Here is a 23860-nt window from a genome sequence, read left to right as displayed (position 1 = left end):
ATGTCGGTGCTTATATACCCGCATCGGAGTCGCGCTACGTTGCATACACGGTGCAGTTGCCACCCCCCCCCCCCCCCCCCCCCCGGGTTATTTATTGTCAGATGGTTAAGAAGCCGATTGAGTATTATCTTTCCTAGAAATTTTCAAGATTGCTGAGAACAGTGAAACTGGACGGAAATTTGATAGCATTTCTTTAACTCATTTCTTAAATAAAGGCTTAACCTTAGCATATTTCAAACAATCAGGAAATGTTTCTCTGACGAGTGACTAGCCACACTAACAACTTTTTGTTACTAGACTCAGTTGCACACTAATTAACTTTGTTGCTATTTTATCAGAACCGCTACAATTTTTGATTGTAAAGACCTTAACTTGGACATTACTTCTACTGGTGTAGTAATGGTAACAGTCTCCGTAGCGTAGCGGTAGCGTTACCACCTGCCATGCAGGCGGCCCTTGTTCGATTCCCGGCAGGGGACTGGGTATTGTATGGCCTTCATTATCATTGACTCGCAAGTCGCCGATGTGGCGTCACCTAAAACGGACTTGCAATAGGGCGGCCGAACAACCCCGAATGGAGCCTCCCGGCCAACAATGCCATACGATCATTCCATTTCATTTCAGTAAGGGTCACAATCATATTACTCGGTTATTTGCAACGACTGGTATGAGGTATTCCATGGCAGCATCTAACGAACCTGACGGCTTCAGGCGGTGACAATACGGTACTTCACGTGTCATAAAATACTCGTTCGTCACAAAGGAATTCATACGATATGCAGATGTATCGCACAAGACAAATTACTTCATTTCTCTTCCGCAACAGCTCCTCTGTAGCCAAGTTAGTTTGCACAACTCCTTCTAGCAACGACTCTCGATGACTTGCACGCGGCATTCGGAATACAGTTTTACTTATGTCTTTAGCCGGAAATTATAGCCTTAATGGCCGGACGTGGTGGCCAGGCGGTTCTAGGCGCTACAGTCTAAAACCTCCTGACCGCTACGGTCGCATGTTGGAATCCTGCCTCGGGTATGGATCTGTGCGATGTCCTTAGGTTTGTTACGTTTAAGTAGTTCTAAGTTCTAGGGGACTGATGACCTCACAAGTTAAGTTCCATAGTGCTCAGAGCCATTGCAGCCTTAATGTTGTTACCACACAGACTGCATCAGTTCGTAGGCTAAAGATTATACGCAATTCAGAAGGCAGCACGTTTAGTTATAGCAAAATCGTAGTAAATTAATGTAGTTTTATTGATAAAACAGCTGAGGATAATTTTTACAGAAAGTATTTTCTGAAAACGTACTTACTCTTAGTATCGATGGCTTCACTCATGTACTCGCTCTCCTGAGCCTCGCTCTTGTCTGGATCAACAACCCCCTTGTTTTTGAGCTGAATAAGCAGATCCATGAAATCTTTCCTCGTGATATTGTTCTTCTCCCTGTAGGCTACGGTGTCTGCAACCATGCGACGAAAGTATTCGCTGACCGCTGCAGTTCCGCTCTTGATCCTGTAATGGAGATGTTCCACTTCTGAAGTCACAAGCACGACATAATCAAAACTCTCGTCAGGCTGCTTCACAAACAGGGGTCCTCAGTGACCTCGCCTGCAGTTCTGGACACTTGCTGCAGCCACAAAAATAAGGAGAGGCAAGGAATAAAACTATGTGGTAACAAAACTAAAATAAAGAAATAGAAGTACTCTGGCGAAAATTGAAAGTATTACAAAAGAAACACCTTGACATAACGCCTCGAAACTGCTACGTTGATTAATATTTCATCGTTATGCGAGCTTGTTTTCGGTATTTTAAGTACATTATAAGGCCATTATTATAGATGAAGAACGGTGTGAGGACATGATGCCTATTTGAAGTGTCTAACGAGAGTGGAAACTTTCAGGTGTGGATCGCAAAGCAGCGTGCCCAGGGGTCGTGCAAAGTGGAGCTTATCGTCATCTTACGGACTTACAGAAAGGTAGAATCATCAGGATGTGGGACATGAGTAGATCAGAGCGACATATTGCACGGACAGCTGGCTTTAGAGCAAGTGCTGCAGAGCATGTGGTGATAAGACGGATTCACGATAACAATGGAAAGACAAATAGGCACAGGTTCTACCAGGTCTACGAAGCGAGGAGGTTGTAGGACTGTTGGGCTGATTGTGACAACAGACGGATGCCGTTGACTAAAATCCAGGCAGTGGTAAGAGGCGGAGTGCCACAAAGGACCGTCGGGATCAGATTAGTATGGGCTGAGTTGACATCTCGAACTGGCCAGTTTCCTTTACCGCTGACACAATAACAGAGGCAACAGCCAGAATCACATGGGACATTTTGTAGTATTCTGTAGTGTTCAACGATGGGTCACGCTGTTATTTGTGGTGATGCATTCATACGAGGAGTGTTCTATAAGTAATGCAACACATTTTTTTCTGAAAGAAGGTTGGGTATATTCAGAATTAGAATACACACTGTTATTCCCCACTCTTTTGAGTACAAAACCCTATTTTTCAATTTATCTCCGTTCAATGCGACGCCACCTTACTGGGATGACCTGTATATCCGCATGGTACCATATTGCTGGATGACGTACAAGCTAACGTCTTGCTGCAACAGAAACCTCTCCACCATCCACGTACTGCTTCCTGCCCTCATTGTGCCAGACGGATGGGAGTCAGAACGTGCGAGAGTCAGGCTGAACGGTGGATGGGGAAGAACAGACCAACGACGTTTTGTGAGCTCCTCTGGGGTGCGCAGACTTATGTGAGGCCTTAAGTGATCATGGAGATAGAGAAGTTCGTTTGAAGTTTTGTGGTGGCGAAAACGCTGAAGCCGTTTCTTCAATTTCCTGAGGGTAGAACAATACATCTACATGGATACTCTGCAAATCACATTTAAGTGTCTGGCAGAGGGTTCATCGAACCACCTTCACAATTCTCTATTATTCCAACCTCGTATTGCGCGTGGAAATAATGAACACCTATATCTTTCCGTACGAGGTCTGATTTCCCTTATTTTATCTTGGTGGTCGTTCCTCCCTATGTAGGTCGGTGTCAACAAAATATTTTCGCATTCGGAGGAGAAACTTACTGATTGGAATTTCCTGAGAAGATTCCGTCGCAACGAAAAACGCCTTTCTTTTAATGATTTCCAGCCCAAATCCTGTATCATTTCTGTGATACTCTCTCCCATATTTCGCTATAATACAAAACGTGCTGCCTTACTTTGAACTTTTTCGATGTTCTCCGTCAGTCCCACACCGCGCAGCAGTATTCTAAAAGAGGCCGGACAAGCGTAGTCTAGGCAGTCTCCTTAGTAGGACTGATACATTTTTTAGGTGTCCTGCCAATAAAATGCAATCTTTGTTTAGCGTTCCCCACAACATTTTCTGTGTGTTCCTTCCAGTTTAAGTTGTTCGTAATTCTAATACCTAGGTGTTTAGTTGAATTTACGGCTTTTAGATTAGACTGATTTATCGTGTAACCGAAGTTTAACGAATTCCTTTTAGCACTCAAGTGGATTACCTCACTTTTCGTTATTTAGGGTCAATTGCCACTTTTTGCACCATTCAGATATCTTTCCTAAATCGTTTTGCAGTTTGTTTTGATCTTCTGATAATTTTATTAGTCGATAAACGACAGCGTCATCTGCAAACAACCGAAGGCGGTTGCTCAGATTGGCTCCAAAATCGTTTATATAGATAACGAACAGGAAAGGGCCTGTAACACTACCTTGGGGAACACCAGAAATCACTTCTGTATTACTCCATGACTTTCCGTCAATTACTACGAACTGTGACCTCCCTGACAGGAAATCACAACTCCAGTCACACTAGTGAGTCGATCGTGGAACCATGAAGCAGGAGATCAAATAAACTAACCCCTTCTGAGAGAAGGCCGGGGTGGCCGAGCGGTTCTAGGCGCTACAATCTAGAACCTCCTGACCGCTACGGTCGCAGGTTCGAATCCTGCCTCGGGCATGGATGTGTGTGATGTCCTTAGGTTAGTTAGTTAGGTTTAAGTAGTTCTAAGTTCTAGGGGACTGATGACCTCAGAAGTTAAGTCCCATAGTGATAAGAGCCATTTGAAATATTTTTGAACCCCTTCAGAGTCCCAGACGATTTTAACAACTGAAAGTGCAGCGTTGAACTTCTTTGGAGAAGTGGTGCGGTGCCATTCCATAGATTTCTACTTTGTTTCCCGTTCGAAGTGATGAACCTATGATTCATCGCATGTTATGATGTTCCACAAAAAAATTGTCACAATCAGCTTCGTAGCGCGGAAGCAATTCCGTCCAGATGGTACTTAGTTGCGCTTAATGGTCTTCTATTGCATGGCAAGGAATCCAGCGGGCTCATAGTTTTAAGTACCCCAACTGGTGTATTAGTGTTGCAGCAGTACCAACAAGGCGTCCAGCTGTGCAGCAAGGTATCTGATTGCGATCCGTCAATCATCTCGAATGAGAATGTCCGCACGTTCCAACATTGCAGACGCGGTGAGTGGCCGCGCGGTTTGAGGCGCCAAGTCACGGATTGCGCGGCCCCTCCCGCTGGAGGTTCGAGTCCTCACTGGGGCATGGGTATGCGTGTTGCTCTTAGCATAAGTTAGTTTATGTTACTTTAAGTAGTGTGCAAGTCTAGGGACCGATGAACTCAGCAGTGTGACATTTGAATATTTGACCAGCAACTCTGATGCTCTTCTCTTTCCCTAAGCAGACGCGTTTCACATCTGAACTGAACGTCGTAGAACGGATACGTTTCCGGACATGGGTTCCTATTGAAAATACGAGGGTCACTCCAAAAGAAATGCACACTATTTTTGTAAAAATACAGATTTCATTCTGCATGTGTGAAAGTTTTACAGTGTGCAGTGCAGATACATCCTCCCCGCTTGTTTTCAAACTTAGTTCAACCTGTTCCCGTGAGTGGCGCCGTCACAGCATGTCTTCAAGATGGCTGCTACATTTGACTTTCGTCAGAAGCAACGTGCTGTCATAGAATTCCTGTGCTGTGAAAAGTAGACAGTGGGAAACATCCACAAGAGGTTGAAAAAAGTGTATGGAGATGCTGCTGTCGATCACAGTACGGCAATATTGAGGATTGTCCTCGCAGTGGCAGGCCTCGTACTGCACACACTTTATACAATGTGCAGAGAGTTAACGAATTGGTGACTGCATCACAATGAACGAATTGCCACCCTACGTTGGGATAGGGGATGGAAGTGTTTGCAGAATACTGAAAGTGTTGGCGCTAAAAAAGGTTTGTGCCAGGTGGGTTTTCAGGATGTTGACAGTGGCTCACAAAGAAACAAGAAAAACAGTATGCAGCGAACTTTTGGAACATTACGAGAATGGTGGAGATGAATTTGTTGGAAGAATTGTGACAGATGATGAAACATGGCTCCATCATTTTTCACCAGAGACCAAGAGGCAGTCAGTGGAATGGCATCATGCAAATTCAACCAAGAAAAAAAAAATCAAAACCTCACGTTCTACTGGTCAGTGGAATGGCATCATGCAAATTCTACCAAGAAAAAAAAAATCAAAACATCACGTTCTACTGGGAAAGTTATGACTACAGTGTTTTTCGATTCCGAAGGACTCTAGCTTTTGGACATCATGCCAATTGGAACCACCATAAATTCTGATGCATATGTCACGACACTAAAGAAACTTCAAACTCGACTGAGTCGTGTTCGACCACATCGGCAAAAGCAGAATGTTTTGCTGTCGCACGACAATGTACGGCCACATGTCAGCCAAAAGACCTTGGAAGTGATCACAAAACTCGGATGAACAACATTGAAACACCCGCCTTACAGTCCTGACCTGGCTCCATGAGACTATCATGTCTTTGGGAAACTGAAAGACTCTCTTCCTGGAACAAGGTTTGAAGATGATGACTCGCTTGTGCACGCTGCCAAATAGTGGCTCCAACAGGTTGGTCCAGAATTTTATCGTGCAGATATACGGGCGCTGGCTCCAAGATGGCGTACAGCAGCTGAGATGGATGGAAATTAGGTGGAGAAATTAAAATATTGTTCCTAAAGGATGTATCTACACACTGTAAAACTTTAAAACATGTGGAATAAAAGATGGATTTAAAAAAAAATAATGTGCATTTCTTTTGGAGTGACCCTCGTATTATGCGCTTACTCCCCTCTGTAAGTCTTAGATGTTTGTAATGGGATTTTCCAAACACCCTGTACGCAAATTCAGCGTATGAAATAATACATAAAATACTACATATTATGATAAAACAAGTTGGATGGGTTGGGAAGTTTAGGTGCTAATCGCTGAAACAGGCTAGCAGGTAACCTGTTAGCGAAAACAAAGTGCGAAGCTATCATCTGGCCTGAAGCTGTAACTGTTATTAAGCGGAGAAACAATTTTCCATTAACAGCTAATAGAAGGGATCAGAAGATGAGTATAGAGGATAGGAAGCGAGGGAACAATTTGATACTTCTGTTTTAGTGAAATGACTGGTACCGGAATATTTGCAAGGTTGGAAATACGACTGGTGAAACAATTTTGTCCACCGATATTCGTACCACTTGTACAGTAATTTTCCGTACACATCGCCGAACTGGTGTAGAGAGGTCATAAGCGTGCGCAGGAAATACGGCCTCGCAAAGAACGCGAGAAATGCACCACGGGGCCAGAGGAAATGACTAAAGTAAGTAAAGAAAGAGTACCTAATCAGTAGCCAAAATGAAGGGTGGAAATAACTATCGGATAAGAGAAACGTGGGCTTACTTGTATACTTCTGTTATAGTGAAATAACTAGTCCAGGAATGCGTGGAAAGTCAAAAATACTCTTCATGAAGCAACTATAACGAGGAACAGTCATATCAGTTTTATAAAGTACATATGGTTGGTTTGACTGACTGACATGTAATAACTAAAATTGTTTGTTAGCCGAAAACGCTACTTGTAACTATGATTCAAAACACCTGTAACTATAAAAATACACTGCTAGCCATCCAGAATGCAACACCAAGAAGGACCGGAGATACCACAGTGAAACTGATAGGGGGATAACAAGATGCACAAAGACCACACCACTACAATATAGTGAAGCGAGGAAGATAATGAAATTAATATTGAGTGTTGCCTCCATTATTTCGCTACACCAGTTGCCACACGCCTCGGCAGTGAATCAAAGTCTGTGGCTATGTTGGTGGGGTATTGCAGTCCACGCTGCTTCCACATGCTGCCAAAGTTGATCTGGTGTAGCAGTGGATGGTGTATCCCGGGATGTTTCTGGCGGGCGAGAGATCGGGAGAATAGGGAGGCTAAGGCAGCTATTGAGCACGATGGGCGACGAGGAAGTCTTGAATGTTGCGTGTTACGTGTGATAGCGCATTTTCCTACTGCAATGTGGCCGTCAACAAGCCCCGAAGCTGTGGGAGAAGAACAGTCTCCCACACTTCAGAGATGTAACACTATCTGATTAGTGTACGAGCAACGCGTAAAAGGGGGTGCGGGAGTGGAAACCAGTACCATCCCAAACCGTAATACCGGGTGCAGGACCAGTATGACGATGCATAAGGAAACATTTCAACAGTCTCTCACCACGGTGTCTCAAGACATTAATCTGGCCATCGTGATAGAACAGGCGGAATCGAGATTCGCCGGTAAAGACAACGTCGTTTCAACTGGTTGTCCTTGTATATGGTTCATCGCACCACTGCTGGCGCAAACGGACTTGCGGACAGTCCACTCTGCTGTAAACGATGTCAAATGGTGTGCGCAGACACGGCTTGTTGCGCAAGAGATCAGTTTGCTGTGATATGGTCCGTAATGTGACAGAGCGATCCATCACTGCCACGCACACAATATTCCTGTTATCAAATGTAGTGGTGCAACGACATGGGTGCAATCGGTCCGTCGGTCCGGCGTTCCCTCCGGCATTCAGCGATTGTATATCCGTATACCAGTTGCCTGGTTCCGTCCGATACGATCGGTGATTTCGCTGAAGGAGAATCTACAATCCATAAAGGTAAGTATTCTTCCTCTATCGAACTCGTAAACGTGCTCTAAAGACGCTCGCTGACTTCTGCGAGGCATACTGACGGTGCTTATGCAAAACAGTAGTTCGAAAGAACAATTCAAGTGCGTCCACACGCCAGTCTGTTCCCCCTTTATACAGCGCTTGCATGAGACGCTACTGGTGCCCCTGATGTGAGATTGCACTGTTATGTGCACATCTCGTCGCCACAAACGACTACTGAAAATTTCATCTGATTTGCACACTTCCTTCAGGGTTTTGGATTTTGGGTGGCGAGCAGTGTAGACTGTCTGTAGCTCACTACTTACGTATGGATAACCAGTTGTAGCAAAAATGAACCACCGCCTGTATATTGTAGACGACCTAGTATCTGTAACAATAAATGGCGACGTACCTGGTCATGTAAGTGGGTAACCACACATATCTTGATGAATGCATAGATTCTGGACCAGCTTGCTCTATAACCTGATCTATCACCCATACATACAGAAGGCGTGGTATGTGATGGGAAGACGTTGTTTTCGTACCAACATGCAGCCTGTCATCTTCAAGAACTCAGTCAGTATGTGTTTCAGGCGTTGTAAAAAATTCGTCAGAGTAGGAGGGTGTTTGCTTTACTTCCTCAACGAATACAATGGTGTATTCTTGTTGCTGTGGAACACACTTCATACTGATGTTGATATCGAGTGAGATGGCGCAGTAGCTAGCACACTGGACTCGGATTCGGGAGGATGACGGTTCAAACTCGCATCCGGCCAACATAATTTAGGTTTTCCGTGATTTCCCTAAATCGCTTGTGGCAAATGACGAGATGGTTCTTTCGAAAGGGCACGGCCGATTTCCTTCCCTAATCCGATGTGACCGATGACCTCGCTCTTTGGTCCTCTCTCCAAAAACAACCAACTGACATGGATCATCAGATCCGAATAAAATGAAAGTTGAATCGTTTAATATCTTCTACGAGATGAACATCACAAAATTTGACAAATATCGGGAGATGCTTCTGGTGTAACACTTTCCATTTCCGTAGTGTATAATAGGAGACAAGCATAACTGTATAACTGTCTGCCTCCATCCTCAATAAAACATGCTACAAAAATATTAACTTTACTGCCCGCAGAACACAACAATAACCAGCTCAAATAAACTAGTGGCACAGGGAGAAATTGTGGTAGTGAATCAACTCTGTTGTGTGTTCTTAGTTTGTCCCTACCACAAACAGTCTCTCGCTACTTACCTATCAGCAACAAACAAACAGTTTCATTGCTTTTACGAGGAATGTGGGCACATCAATGTGCGCATGATGTATAATGGTTTCACAATATTAGATTAATTTAGCACCCCATCCTATGCATGCCATGAAAAGTTCAGATCCTAGCATCAACATACCCTGCATAAAATATAATTATTTTAATCACAATAAATTAAAAATTATAGCAGAACCTGACACTTACCTACCTCGCTTTGCTCATTGTTTTACATATTCAGTTCGACTAAATTTGACCCGACATAGATATACTGACAAGATCACATCTCAGTAACAACTGCCTTGGCTCTGCCTATACTCAGACATTCTCTCCAAAATTCGAATAACAGTGTGTACACCTGAAAGCACAAAGAGTGGTGGCGGAAAATCACAGATGTAATCAAAGTTCGGTACAGCACTGACGTGAGTGGAATACAACACGTCATTTTTCCAGATACTTTGAAAACCAGGGATGAGAATTATACTTGGAACATTACGCAAAAATGGTATTGCTCCATTAAGTTTCTAGCGTGCAGCCGCATAAATTCCACTTCTCCTAGAATTACGATCGTGTGACGTTCGGCCATCTTCAAAGTGAGTCTTCCGGCCGAACGGTACATGCCCCAAATATTATAAGAAGAAGTGGGATTTATGTGGGTGCACGTCCAAAGTTTAATTTGGCACTCGCTGCGCCATGAAAACATGCACAAGAATTGTATCTTTTTTGTTTCTACATTCATTCCAATAAGACACAAAAGCTTTTCTGCACATAAAATACGGTGTTATTAGCTATAGATATAGGAGACAAAACCCTTTACAGCAACGTGCATGCTGAACGTTACTATATTTCAATGAACTGCTCGCTAGGCTTTTTAGGAAGCTGTAGTAGAGGTTGTATTCAATTTAAAATTTCCACATTGATAATAATAATAGTAAATTAATAAATTAATTGCGTCATAGTCTAGCAGAAGGGCAAAGATGATCGAAAGCCCATTACTGAATCTAGATAATAGCAGCTGTACGAACACTGAAGGTTTCCTTTCGACTGTTTTACTGGAATGTGGCAAGCCGCCCATACTACAGCAGTACGTAAACGAATTGGTTTTTGGAAACAACGTGCTGTGTAATTAACACACAAGGCGATACATTTGCATGCTTACTACCTTCTTGTCACAGTGAAGTAACACCTAGTACGCAGCACAATGCTTTTTTTGGTGGGGGTCAGTCTTTTGACTGGACTCCCATGTGCCAACCGCCTCATGTCAGATTAGCATTTACACCCAACTATTCAATTATTATTGGTTGTGTTACAATATTCTAACACTCTAGAACTTCCTCATGTACCACGGAAGTTATTCCTTTATGTCTTGAGAAATGTCCTATCATCTTGTCCCTTGGACTTATCAGTATTTCCCTCATATTTCTTTTCTCGCCGAATCTGCTGACAACCTCCTCACTTCTTATCAGCCTATCTAATTTTCGACGTCTTCTGTAGCATCACATTTCAAACGCTTCGATTCTTTACTTTTAAGCCCTTCCGACAGTCGTCCGCAGCTCGTGGTCTTGCGGTAGCGTTCTCGCTTCCCGCACCCGGGTTCAATTCCCGGCGGGGTCAGGGATTTTCTCTGCCTCGTGATGACTGGGTGTTGTGTGATGTCCTTAGGTTAGTTAGGTTTAAGTAGTTCTAAGTTTTAGGGGGTTGAGGACCATAGATGTTAATTCCCATAGTGTTCAGAGCCATTTGAACCATTTTGAACCTTCCCAGAGTCCTTCATTCAGCTCCATACTATCATGAGACCCAAACGTACAAAAATGTCATCCTCAGTATAAGTTCTATTTTTAATACCAGTGGACTTCTTTATGCCTGTAATTCCCACTTTTTCTGTGCTGCTCTCCTTTTTATGTCCTCCTTCTTTCGACCGCCATGAATTAGTTTGCAGAATTCCTTCACTTCGTCTATTTCGTTGTCCCCAGTTGTGATTTCAGGATATTGTTAATCTTATTTCTACTGTTACTCATTTCTTTAGTTTATCTTCTTTTATGTTCTACTCGATGTTCCCGTAATTGTCTCTATTTCACTGAGGATAACTGTGTCCTCAGCGACTCTTATCGTAGACATTCTTTCATTCTTATCTCCTGTTCCTGTCATTGCTTCCTCAGTATACAGATTTAATACACGGAGTGAAACACTACATGCCTATAGTCTACCCTTTCTAACCCGAGACCTCTCGTTATTGTCTTCCATATTCATTTCTTCCTCATGGTTCTTATATACATTGTATATTACCCGACTCTCCTTATACTTCATACGCATTTTCATGATACTTTCGAATGTATTGCACCATTCTACAGCGTCATAACTTTTTCTAGTTCAATATATCACTTTTCGTTTTTCTTCCATTGTCAATATGCAAGCAAGAATATGTATACTTCTGGGTGCTTGATCTGGAAATGAATCGGAAAAGCAATGAGAAATAGTTCATGGAAATAAATGGGTATTTATTGAGCGTCTGGTCGCTGCGAAGTTTATTTGTGCACTGTTTTCTTTTCTTTTTTTTAAAAAAAGAAAGAAAGAAGTAGACACACCATGGAGGAGCGATGCAAATACGTTACAAAGTGATATTCATACAAGTGTCGATGGTAAATGGAAAATTGCAAAATGTTAAACTTTGGCGGCCAGTCGATTAATGTGGAACGCGGCAGCGCAGTTTTACTGTGCAGCTACCATGGATAGTAAAGAGGGCACATGTCGATACCCGAGCATAAATTCTTTGCAAATTTCATTCCGCGTCCTCAGTTGGACTTCAACTACGGCCTAAAGACAGGCGCGTGAACAACATATACATATGTCAGTATTTGAGAAAGTTGGGCTCAAAGAAGCCAGTTGGCGGAACTTACGAAACACTCGAAATTTGAACCGGAATAATGTCACTATTCGACGATGTTGGCAGGTATCGGTGAACCATGGCCGGACACAGTGTTGAGAAGGAAGTGGTCGATCTAGAGAGATGGCTGAAGGAGAGGACCGAGAAATCGTCAGAGAGGCACTCAGAATCCCAGATTCATCATTATCATCTATCTGAGGTGCAACTGGTCTTTCATCGACGACAAGGACCATTAATAGTCGGCTCAGAGAGGGCTGGGCTCACGGCTCTCCTTGCGCCGACTGCCATTGACCTCTGTACACGAATCCCATTTGCAGTGTTATCGGGCATATTCAGTCCGGAATTTCATTGACTGGAGTAGAATTATGTTCTGCTTGAGCTACGATGACCAGTGAGGCTTGTCTGTACGCCCCAGACAGCAACCTGTTAGTTGCCCACTATATGGCTGGGGTGCCATTTTATTTCATGTCCTCTTTGCATGCCATCCTCGGGACCCTTAAAGTACAGTGTTACGTCGGCGATGTTCTACGCCTAGTTTTGTTGGTAAGCGATCCAGAGCAGATATTTAAGCAAGATAAAGTGTGCCAGCACATGGCAAGGATTTCTAATTCTTGCCTTCATGCTTGCCAGACCGTACCTTGGCCAGCAAGGTAGTCAGATCTCTCCCCAGTCGGGGAATGTTTGGAGCATTATGGGCAGGGTCCTCCAACCAGCTTGGGATTTTCAAGATCTAAGTCATCAGTTTGACAGAATTTGGCATGATCTACCTCAGGAGGACATCGACTTATGCTATCAATCAATTGCCAATCCCAAATAACTTCCTGCATAAGGCCTAGAGGTGAAGCAGCACGTTACTGACTTGTTCAGCTTGTGAAACTCTTTTTCTTGGATAAACCACCCAATTTTTCTGAAGCTGTAATTATTTGTTTCTCTGTACATGTACATCACATCTATCGATATCCGTCCCATTTGGATGATTCCTTCGTGGTGTGCCGTTTTTCTGTTTTGTCTTAGAGTGCATGTGATAATACACGGTCACAGACTCCTAGAGTACCCGTAATTACCTTAAAAGTCTGGTGAGTGTCGGACTGATAAAAGAGAGGACGCTGCTGATGCCCGACTGTATGGTGGGCTTGAAGATCCTGCGCCCCCACTGGCGGAACTCACTGTCTGGGTTCCGCTGGCAGTTGCACTCGATGCCGAAGGCGACGGACGCGATGATGTCAGTGGAGTACCTGGCTGCCAGTTCCCGCACTTCCACAGTGTCGCCGCGCTCGGCCACCGCCTCCAGCACGTCTGCCATCTCACGGCCGCACTCTGACAGCGTCTGTCGGCAACCGTGGATTGCTGTTAACACCACTGCTTAAAGTTTCGCAGGGAGCCCTCGACGAACTAGAACATCAGCCCTGGAACTTGAAAACAACTATTTCCTTTTCGATGCACAGAACTAATATATCAGTATAAAGTATCAAACAATACAGTTTGAAAACACAGAGAACAATGGAAGCAACGTATAACTCTAAACGCCATTATCGGACGTCCTAGGTAAGCACACCAAACACAACTTCACGACGGCACATATACTGGAATACGACGGGCATTCAAGAAGTAATGCAACACATTTCTTTCGCGGCCAGTTTCGGTTGAAAAAATGGGGCATTTATTGAATGGCAGCGTGGAATATTACCGCTTCAGTCCCCGTAGTTTCATGACGTTCCGATAGGTAGCCTTCAAAATGGTGTCTGTAACGAAGGTGCGTTCCAGGCAGAAACCGGTCATCGAGTTCCTTTGGAAGAGACACCAGAGCATCTGAAATATTCGTAGGCGCTTGCAGGATGTCTATAGAGACCTTTCAGTGAAGTAAAACACGGCGAATCGGGTGAAGCGTCCGTCATCATCGCAACAAAGCCAAGGAAACCTGTCCATTCTCCCACGAGTTGGCTGGCTGCACGCAACTGTGACACTTCCAGTGTTGGAACGTGCGGACACTCTCATTGTTTGATAGTATCAAACAAACCGCTGCTCAGCTCGACGTCTGTGTTGGCAGCGCTGACACACTTGTCCACCTGCTGAGGCATTCAAAAGCGTGTGCCCTCCAGGTTCCTAACAGAAGACCATAAAGAACAACGATGAACCATCTGTGTGGAACTGCTTGTGCTTCACCAGGTGACTGAATTTTTTTTTCCAGCGCCATCACAGGCCATGAAACATGGGTTCATCACTTCACTCCGGAAACTGAACGGCAATCCATGTAGTGGTGCCACACCACCTCTCCGAGGAAAAGGTTCAAAGCCGCATCCTCACCTAGTAAAGTCATGGAGACGGTCTTCTGAGACTAGGAAGGCGTGGTGCAACGATCACCTCGGAAGTGTATTGCGCTACCATCAGTAAACTGAAGAAACGACTTCAGAGTGTTCGCCACCAGAGGAAACTTTATTGGACTGTTTTCGATCCCCCATCCTACCGATCGGATCTAACACCTTTCCACTTCCATCTCTTTGGCCCAATGAAGGTATTATTTCGTGAGAAGCACCTCGTGGATGATGGGGAGCTCATTGATGCAGCAATACTTTGGATCATGTCAACCAGCAAAGTGGTACCAAGCATGCATACAGGCCCTCACAGTAATGTGGCGTAAGGCAGTTGCAATGAACGCAGATTATGTTCAAAAATAGTTGTTTCTCTCCAAAACAGTGGGGAATAATATGGTGTATTGGAATTCTGAACAAACACATCCCACAATGTGTTGTATTACTTACTTAAGACCCCCCCTTACCTTAACAAGTCACCAATGAAGGTGCTTCACTAATAAAAGGAAATGAAACGTATATGGTACAATACAAAGAGCCTTTAATTATCCCAAGAGTGCTAGTTCTGCAAGGTTCACAGAAAAGCTTCTGTTGAGTTTGGAAGGTAGGAGACGAGTTACTAGCAGAATTGAGGCTATGATGACGGGTTGTGCGTCGTGCTTGGGTAGCTCAGATGGTAGAGCACTTGCCGCGAGAAACACAGTACTAGTGCTGACATTGAGCATGCTCTGTTGCCTGTGTCTATGTGCCTGTGGTTCTGTCAGTGTGATCATGTGATGTGTCTGACCCCAGGAATGTGTCAATAAAGTTTCCCCTTCCTGGGACAATGAATTCACGGTGTTCTTATTTCAATTTCCAGGTGTGTACATTAATGCAGAACCGATTAATGCAGGAAAATAAGAAGTTAAAATTTTTGACCACCAGGGAAAATCTAGCGCCATGAGTGCAAGAAAGATGTATAGAAATGATACTGTATGTAATGGATCAGGGACGAGATGTTGGAGAAAAAGGCCAAACAAATGAGAAAGGCATAATGCTAAATTTATTATTACTGCCGCTTACACAGTGTGTGTAATATGAGCACTGCATTAACGATGCGCTGTACAACGCCAGATTTGCACCTGGTGGCAATATTTTCCTGCGTAAATCTGTTTTCCACATATATCAAGTTCCTGTGCCATACAGCAATTACACCCTACAATGTACCTTTACGAGTAACTGCACTTTAATTATAACCACCCCCTGGCTTTATCTACTCTTGCGCACGTGCAGCAGATGTCATAGTATTTCGGGTGGAGGACGATGAATCATCTTCAAGAAGAACTAGAAATGTTTCAGCTTATATGTACATACGGTATGAAAATGATATGTGTAATTAGTTATAGCGATGGGAAGGTTTCTGTACAGAGTTTTACTAAATACATAATAAAAATTGTAATTATGTATTACAAATTAAATTGACTCTTTAGATCAAAATGCTCATTGATACACTTCGAATGAGCAATATACATATTTGATTATCTATGTAATTGACTAGTGAGCAGCAATTTACTAAGACACTTAGTTAAAGTCGATTTAATTAATAAAACAAAACATATACACTAATTCAGATACTGATAAGTGTAATATATCATTTAAACATTATTATGAGAAGAATAGTTATTACTCACCATATTGTGGAGACTTTGAGTCGCAGAGAGGCACAACAAAAAGACTATTACAAAGCAAGCTTTCGGCCAACAAGGCCTTTGTTAGAAATACACGAAAGACACACACGCACCCACACACTTGATCACAATGTCTTGGAGGTAAGCCAGACTATGAGCAGCAACTTGAGAGCATGATGGGACAAGCAACTGGGTGGGGTTAAGGAGGAGGCTGGCAGAGGGAGGGGGAGGGATATCAGGGTAGGGTGGGGGCAGTTAAGCACTGCTGGGGAGCATGCAGGAACGAGACGGAGAGAGGGTTGGGCAGCTAGGTGCAGTCTGAAGATCAGACAGATGGAGTGGTAGCGGAATAGGAGAGAAGTAAAATGTCTGGGTGCGCTGGTGGACTAGACCACTCTGCAGTGCTGGAATGGGAATGGAGAAGGTGCTAGGTGTGTGAGGATGATGACTAACGAAGGTTGAGGCCAGGAAGGTTATAGGAACATAGGGTGTATTGCAGGGAGATTTGCCAGTTGTGCAGTTCAGGAAAGCTGGTGTTGGTGGGATAAAAAGTCTGGAAAGCATCCACTGAAATGAATGTAGGGCCATGAGCTGAGCAACAGGGTGGTCCAGTTATTTCTTAGCCACTGTTTGTCAGTGGCCATTCATGTGGACCACTAGCTTGTTGGTTGTTAAGCCCACAAAGAATGACGCACATTGGTTGAAGCTTAGCTAGTAGTTCACATGACTGGTTTCACAGGTAGCCCTGCCTTTGAAGGTATTGGTGATGTTGGTGATAGGACTAGTGTAGGTGGCATTTGGAGGACGTATGTGACAGGTTTTGCTTCTAGGTCTATTACAGGGATATGAGCCATGAGGTAAGGTGTAGGGAATAAGGATTGTGTAGGAATGGATGAGTATATTGTGTAGGTTTGGCAACCAGTCGAAGACCAGTGTGTGATGGGTGGAAAGTATAGTGGGCAGGTTATTTATTTTTCAGGGTACAATGAGAGATAGTATAACTCCTGGGGGAGAATGAAATTCAGTTTCTCCAGTCCTGGGTGGTACTGAGTTACAAGAGTCCATGGTGATGGGAGAAACAGGAAAAAACATAAATAACATAGAACTATGTAGGAAAATGATTCACAAAAGTACTCCAAAATACATGAGAAAAATCACGAAAAGAATGAAACTGACGAAATACAGTTAGTCTGATGATAGATAGTTGACCTAGCTGCAAGATCTGTCTCATACACGCTCTTACCACCACCCTCTCCAGTCTTGTCACAAACATCATCTATACACTCAAAGGCAGTGCTACCTTTGAAACCACACATGTGCTCTACAAGCTAACCTACAACCACTGTGCTGCATTCTATGTGAGCGTGACAACCAACAAGCTATTTGTGTGCATGAATAGCCACCGACAAACTGTGGTCAAGGAACAACTGGATCCCTGCTGCTGAGCATGCTGCCCAGCATGACATTCTTCAATTCAGTGACTGCTTCACAACCTGTGCCACATGGGTCCTTCCAACCAACACCGGCATTTCTCAGTTGTGCAGGTGAGCATTTTCCGTGCAATATATTCATTATTCCCATAGCGCTTCTGGCCTCATCCTACACTAGTCATTCTCAGCACCTATCTAGCCCTTTCCCTGTTGCCATTCCAACACCATGGAACACTTGATTCCATCAATGCACCCAGCCTTTTTACTTCTCTCCTTTTACACGACCCCCCACCTCGTCCCTGCCCTTCCTCTAAACTCCTGATTTCACCTAGCTGTCCTACCCTCTTTCCACCTTGTCCGTGCATGCCCCCAGCAGCACTTCACCGTCCATCACCCCCACCCTGCTACCTCTCCCCCTCCCTACCCCACTCTCCTCCTAATCACCACTCAGTTACCTCTACCATCATGCACTGTGCTGCTGGTGGTAGTCTAGCTTCAGCTGCCAAAGACTGTGATCATGTGTGTGTGAGTAGCATTTGCATGAGTATGTGCCTATATCTGTCGTCTATTTTGACAAAGGTCTTGTTGGCTGAAAGCTTATTTTGTGTCAGTTTTTTGTTCCACCTATCTGTGACTCAGCATTTTCGCTATATGATGAGTAGCAGCTATCCTTTTTGTAATATTTTTCAACAGAATCCTGGATTTTCCATTGCTTCTTTTTGCCTGACGACTTTTCTTCCATCCTAAACGCAGTCCTCTTTTTCTTTGTTACTATCTTCTAATGCATTGGAATATATAATAGCCGTCCTACCTTCTCTTCTTTTCTGTGTTTCTCTCATCGCCTTACAAACTTCACCACATGTTTTACTTACGAGCTACACTGTATCAACAGTCTTGGCCATGCAGAACAGAGGGGTACAAGACGAAGCTGATTATTGGCGCAGCATCTTGCTGTTGTTGTTGTGGTCTTCAGTCCTGAGACTGGTTTGATGCATCTCTCCATGCTACTCTATCCTGTGTAAGGTTCTTCAGCTCCCAGTACCTACTGCAACCTACATCCTTCTGAATCTCTTGGTACATCCATCTCTTGGTCTCCCTCTACGATTTTTACCCTCCACGCTGCCCTCCAATACTAAATTGGTGATCCCTTGATGCCTCAGAACATGTCCTACCAAGCGATCCCTTCTTCTGGTCAAGTCGTGCCACAAACTTCTCTTTTCCCCAATCCTATTCAATACTTCCTCATTAGTAATGTGATCTACCCATTTAATCTTCAACATTCTTTTGTAGCACCACATTTCGAAAGCTTCTATTCTCTTCTTGTCCAAACTATTTATCGTCCATGTTTCACTTCCATACATGGTTACACTCCATACAAATACTTTTAAAAATGACTTCCTGACACTTAAATCTATACTCGATGTTAACAAATTTCTCTTCTTCAGAAACGCTTTCCTTGCCATTGCCAGTCTACATTTTATATCCTCTCTACATCGACTATCATCAGTTATTTTGCCCCCCAAATAGCAAAACTCCTTTACTACTTTAAGTGTCTCATTTCCTAATCTAATTCCTTCAGCATCACCCGACCTAATTCGACTACATTCCATTATCCTCGTTTTGCTTTTGTTGATGTTCATGTTATATCCTCCTTTCAAGACACTATCCATTCCGTTCAACTGCTCTTCCAAGTCCTTTGCTGTCTCTGACAGAATTACGATGTCATCGGCGAACCTCAAAGTTTTTATTTCTTCTCCATGGATTTTAATGCCTACTCCGAATTTTTCTTTTGTTTCCTTTACTGCTTGCTCAATATACAGATTGAATAACATCGGGGAGAGACTACAAACCTGTCTCAGTCCATTCCCAACTGTTGCTTTCCTTTCGTGCCCCTTATAACTGCCACCTGGTTTCTGTATAAATTGTAAATAGCCTTTCGCTCCCTGTATTTTACCCCTGCCACCTTCAGAATTTGAGAGTATTCCAGTCAACATTGTGAAAAGCTTTCTCTAAGTCTACAAATGCTAGAAACATAGGTTTGTCTTTCCTTAATCTTTGTTCTACGATAAGTCGTAGGGTCGGTATTGCCTCACGTGTTCCAACATTTCTATGGAAGCCAAACTGATCTTCCCCGAGGTCGGCTTCTACTACTTTTACCATTCGTATGTAAAGAATTCGTGTTAGTATTTTGCAGCTGTGACTTATTAAACTGATAGTTCGGTAATTTTCACATCTGTCAACACCTGCTTTCTTTGGGATTGAAATTATTATGTTCTTCTTAAAGTCTGAGGGTATTTCGCCTGTCTCAAACGTCTTGCTCACCAGATGGTAGAGTTTTGTAAGGACTGGCTCTCCCGAGGCCGTCAGTAGTTCCAATGGAATGTTGTCTACTCCGGGGGCCTTGTTTCGACTCAGGTCCTTCAGTGCCCCCCCAAACTCTTCACGCAGTATCGTATCTCCCATTTCATCTTCATCTACATCCTCTTCCATTTCCATAATATTGTCCTCAAGTACATCGCCCTTGTATAGACCCTCTATATACTCCTTCCACCTTTCTGCTTTTTCTTCTTTGCTTAGAACTGGGTTTCCATCTGAGCTCTTGATGTTCATACAAGTGGTTCTCTTATCTCCAAAGGTCTCTTTAATTTTCCTGTAGGCAGTATCTATCTTACCCCTAGTGAGATAAGCCTCTACATCCTTACATTTGTCATCTAGCCATCCCTGCTTAGCCATTTTGCACTTCCTGCCGATCTAATTTTTGAGGAGTGTGTATTCCTTTTTGCTTGCTTCATTTACTGCATTTTTATATTTTCTCCTTTCATCAATTAAATTCAATATTTCTTCTGTCACCCAAGGATTTCTACTAGCCCTCGTCTTTTTACCTACTTGATCCTCTGCTGCCTTCACTACTTCATCCGTCAAAGCTACCCATTCTTCTTCTACTGTATTTCTTTCCCCCATTCCTGTCAATTGCTCCTTTATGCTCTCCCTGAAACTCTGTACAACCTCTGGTTTTTTCAGTTTATCCAGATCCCATCTCCTTAAATTCCCCACTTTTTGCAGTTTTAATCTACAGGTCATAACCAATAGATTGTGGTCAGAGTCCACATCAGTCCCTGGAAATGTCCTACAATTTAAAACCTGATTCCTAAATCTCTGTCTTACCATTATGTAATCTATCTGATACCTTTTAGTATCTCCAGGGATCTTCCATGCATATAGTCTTCTTTTATGATTCTTGAACCAAGTGTTAGCTATGATTAAGTTGTGCTCTGTGCAAAATTCTACCAGGCGGCTTCCTCTTTCCTTTCTTTGCCCCAGTCCATATTCACCTACTACGTTTCCTTCTCTCCCTTTCCCTATTTTCGAATTCCAGTCACCCATGACTATTAAATTTTCATCTCCCTTCACTATCTGAATAATTTCTTTTATTTCATCATACATTTCTTCAATGTCTTCGTCATCTGCAGAGCTAGTTGGATAATAAACTTGTACTACTGTAGTAGGTGTGGGCTTCGTATCTACCTTGGTCACAATAATGCGTTCACTATGCAGTTTGTAGTAGCTTACACGTATTCCTATTTTCCTATTCATTATTAAACCTACTCCTGCATTGCCCCTATTTGATTTTGTGTTTATAACTCTGTAGTCACCTGACCAGAAGTCTTGTTCTTCCTGCCACCGAACTTCACTAATTCCCACTATATCAAACTTTAACCTAGCCATTTCCCTTTTTAAATTTTCTAACCTACCTGCCCGATTAAGGGATCTGACATTCCACGCTCCGATCCGTAGAACGCCAGGTTTTTTTTTTCCTGATAACGACATCCTCTTGAGTAGTCCCCGCCCGGAGATCCGAATGGGGGACTATTTTACCTCCGCAATATTTTACCCAAGAGGACGCCATCATGATTTAATCATACAGTAAAGCTGCATGGCCTCGGGAAAGATTACGGCTTTAGTTTCCCCTTGCTTTCAGTCGTTCACAGTACCAGCACAGCAAGGCCGTTTTGATAATTGTTACAAGGCCAGATCAGTCAATCATCCAGACTGTTGCCCCTGAAACTACTGAAAAGGCTGCTGCCCCTCTTCAGGAACCACACGTTTGTCTGGCCTCTTAATAGATACCCCTCCGTTGTGGTTGCACCTACGGTACGACTATCTGTATCGCTGAGGCACGCAAGCCTCCCCACCAACGGCAAGGTCCATGGTTCATGGGGAGACGCAGAATCTTATGTCCCACATTACTGCCGCCGATATAATTAATCCTGTATCTTCAACTTAATCAGTCTCCCTGTGTCACTCTCCCATATTTTTGCGTGTTATTTCCTATATGTATTTTGTTTTTCATCCTACCAACCACATTCGCCGTGCCCCTTTTTCATGCTTATTCACCCTTATACCTCCAACCACAGTAAAATATTTTTTTATTAATGTCTTTTCTTTGACCTTATTATGACTTGACGCCCATTTTAGAGGGTTCTCTCCTGTCACTATCGTCGTAAGCCCTCAGTTTCATCTTGTTTCCCCCTATTTCATCCGCTTCATCCTTTTCATGATTTTTCCCATGTGTTTGGGATTACTTTTGCTAATTGTTTGTACATAATTCTACGTTATTTACGTTTTTTCTTGTTTCTTCCATAACCATTGGTCCTTGCTTCTTCCATCTGCATTAGTACAGAAAAGTTTCCTTATTCCTAGGCAGAACCCAATCCCACACATGTTACTTTGTTGTTTCTTGGCTCATGAAATCCCCCCCCCCATATGGACTTACTGTCAAAATACTCATATGCAGCTAACACTCTTCCTTCCACAATGATCTCTATCTGTTCAGATACCGCCAATCTTTTCTGTTCAGATTCCACCAATCCTTAGTCCTTACCAAAATAGTCCTGCAAAACCATATCAATCAATTGCAAACATCCTTCCAATACTTTCTCTCCATCCGTAAAATTCTTCTGCTATGCAATCCCAAATACCTGGAACACATAACACATACTGAAACTCTTGCCGTCCCGGAACTAGAACAACAATCACAACGCCACCTCAAAAAGCTCTCCACCCTGCTCTCTTCGTACTCGAGCCTAGGAGTACCTCTGTCCACCACAACAACCTCCAAACCTCCCCTAATAGCTGAGAAATCCTGTCTTGCGGATGTACTACATGTACCCCACCCTCCAAAACTCCATCACCACAACACAGACTCAAGAAGCTGAAAATACCTGAAACATAGTCATGACCCTTTCCTCCAGAAGACTTAGCCTTGCAGAAATATTAGTCTTTCTCAAAGGCCTCATCTTTTGCTCCACTCCCAAATTCAATCATGCAGGATGTGTTAAAGAACTTGTCTCCTTCTCCTGGTCCCTACAGTGGAAACACTTTTTCGCCACCCACCCTACCAATCAGAGTCAACCAAAGACCAATGTTGAAACCTGCCAGACTCCGTTCACTCCTCCATTCCAACTGTGATCCACCACAACTGCCCCCAAATCACCCCCTGTTAACTTTCCAGAATTTCTTAACCTCAAACCTTGCCTTACCATCATTTCCCAAATCCCTCAACATGCAAACTAACCTTACATCTGCAGAAAGAACTGCAGTTCACCACCTAAAAACTGATTACTACCTTATAGTCCTACCTGCAGGCAAAGGACACACCACTGTTGAGTTGAACTGCAAAGATTACCTGCCAGAAGGATCATGTGAAATGTCAGACTCATCCACCTACAAACATTGCCACAGTGACATCAATCCAGCAGGATCTCCAGGCTCTCTTCAAATCCTTAGACCCATCCCAGAACCTCTCTCTGGAGTCAATCTCTCTCCACATCCCTACCACTCCCCACACATGCTTCCTTAATTCTATAAACCCAACCACTTAGGATTCCCCATTGTGGCTGGTTACTGTGCCCCCACTGAGAGAATCTCTGCTCTCGTAGACCAAAACCTCCTATATAAAAGATGCTAACCATTTACTCCTTTGACTCTCCACAGTTTCTGTTCCTTTACCACATGGTGCCCTGCTCACCACTGTTGATGCCACGTCCCTTCACACTAACATCCCTAATGCCCACAGCCTTACTGCTGCTGAACATTGACATTCCCAATACTCGATGGATTCCAGTCCAACAGCCTCTTTCCTCAACACCATGATCAACTCTATCATTACCCACACTTCTCCTTAAAGGGAATTATCTGCAAACAAATCTGGGGCATGGCTATGAGCACCCACATGGCACCATCCTATGCTATCCCATCCATAGGCCATCTAGAATAACCCTTCCTAAACACCCCAAATCCTAAACCCCTCACCTGGCTCA

At 43.5% G+C, this 23860-nt stretch overlaps 1 protein-coding gene across 1 annotated transcript in view; it reads right to left on the bottom strand.

Annotated features, from left to right (window-relative positions):
• LOC126272685 (cytochrome P450 6k1-like) overlaps positions 1-23860 on the bottom strand; it is a 100540-nt gene that overhangs the window by 41569 nt on the left and 35111 nt on the right. The window contains exons 4-5 of the mRNA XM_049975702.1: positions 13199-13461; positions 1309-1508 (exon numbers count right to left, since the gene is read on the bottom strand). Coding sequence (XP_049831659.1) covers positions 1309-1508; positions 13199-13461 — 463 coding nt within the window. The remainder of the gene's footprint in view (positions 1-1308; positions 1509-13198; positions 13462-23860) is intronic.

This window comes from Schistocerca gregaria, chromosome 5 (genome assembly GCF_023897955.1).
Source record: "Schistocerca gregaria isolate iqSchGreg1 chromosome 5, iqSchGreg1.2, whole genome shotgun sequence".
In the NCBI taxonomy this organism is placed as follows: Eukaryota; Metazoa; Arthropoda; class Insecta; order Orthoptera; family Acrididae; genus Schistocerca; species Schistocerca gregaria.
This window is presented reverse-complemented; position numbering and strand designations above follow the sequence as displayed.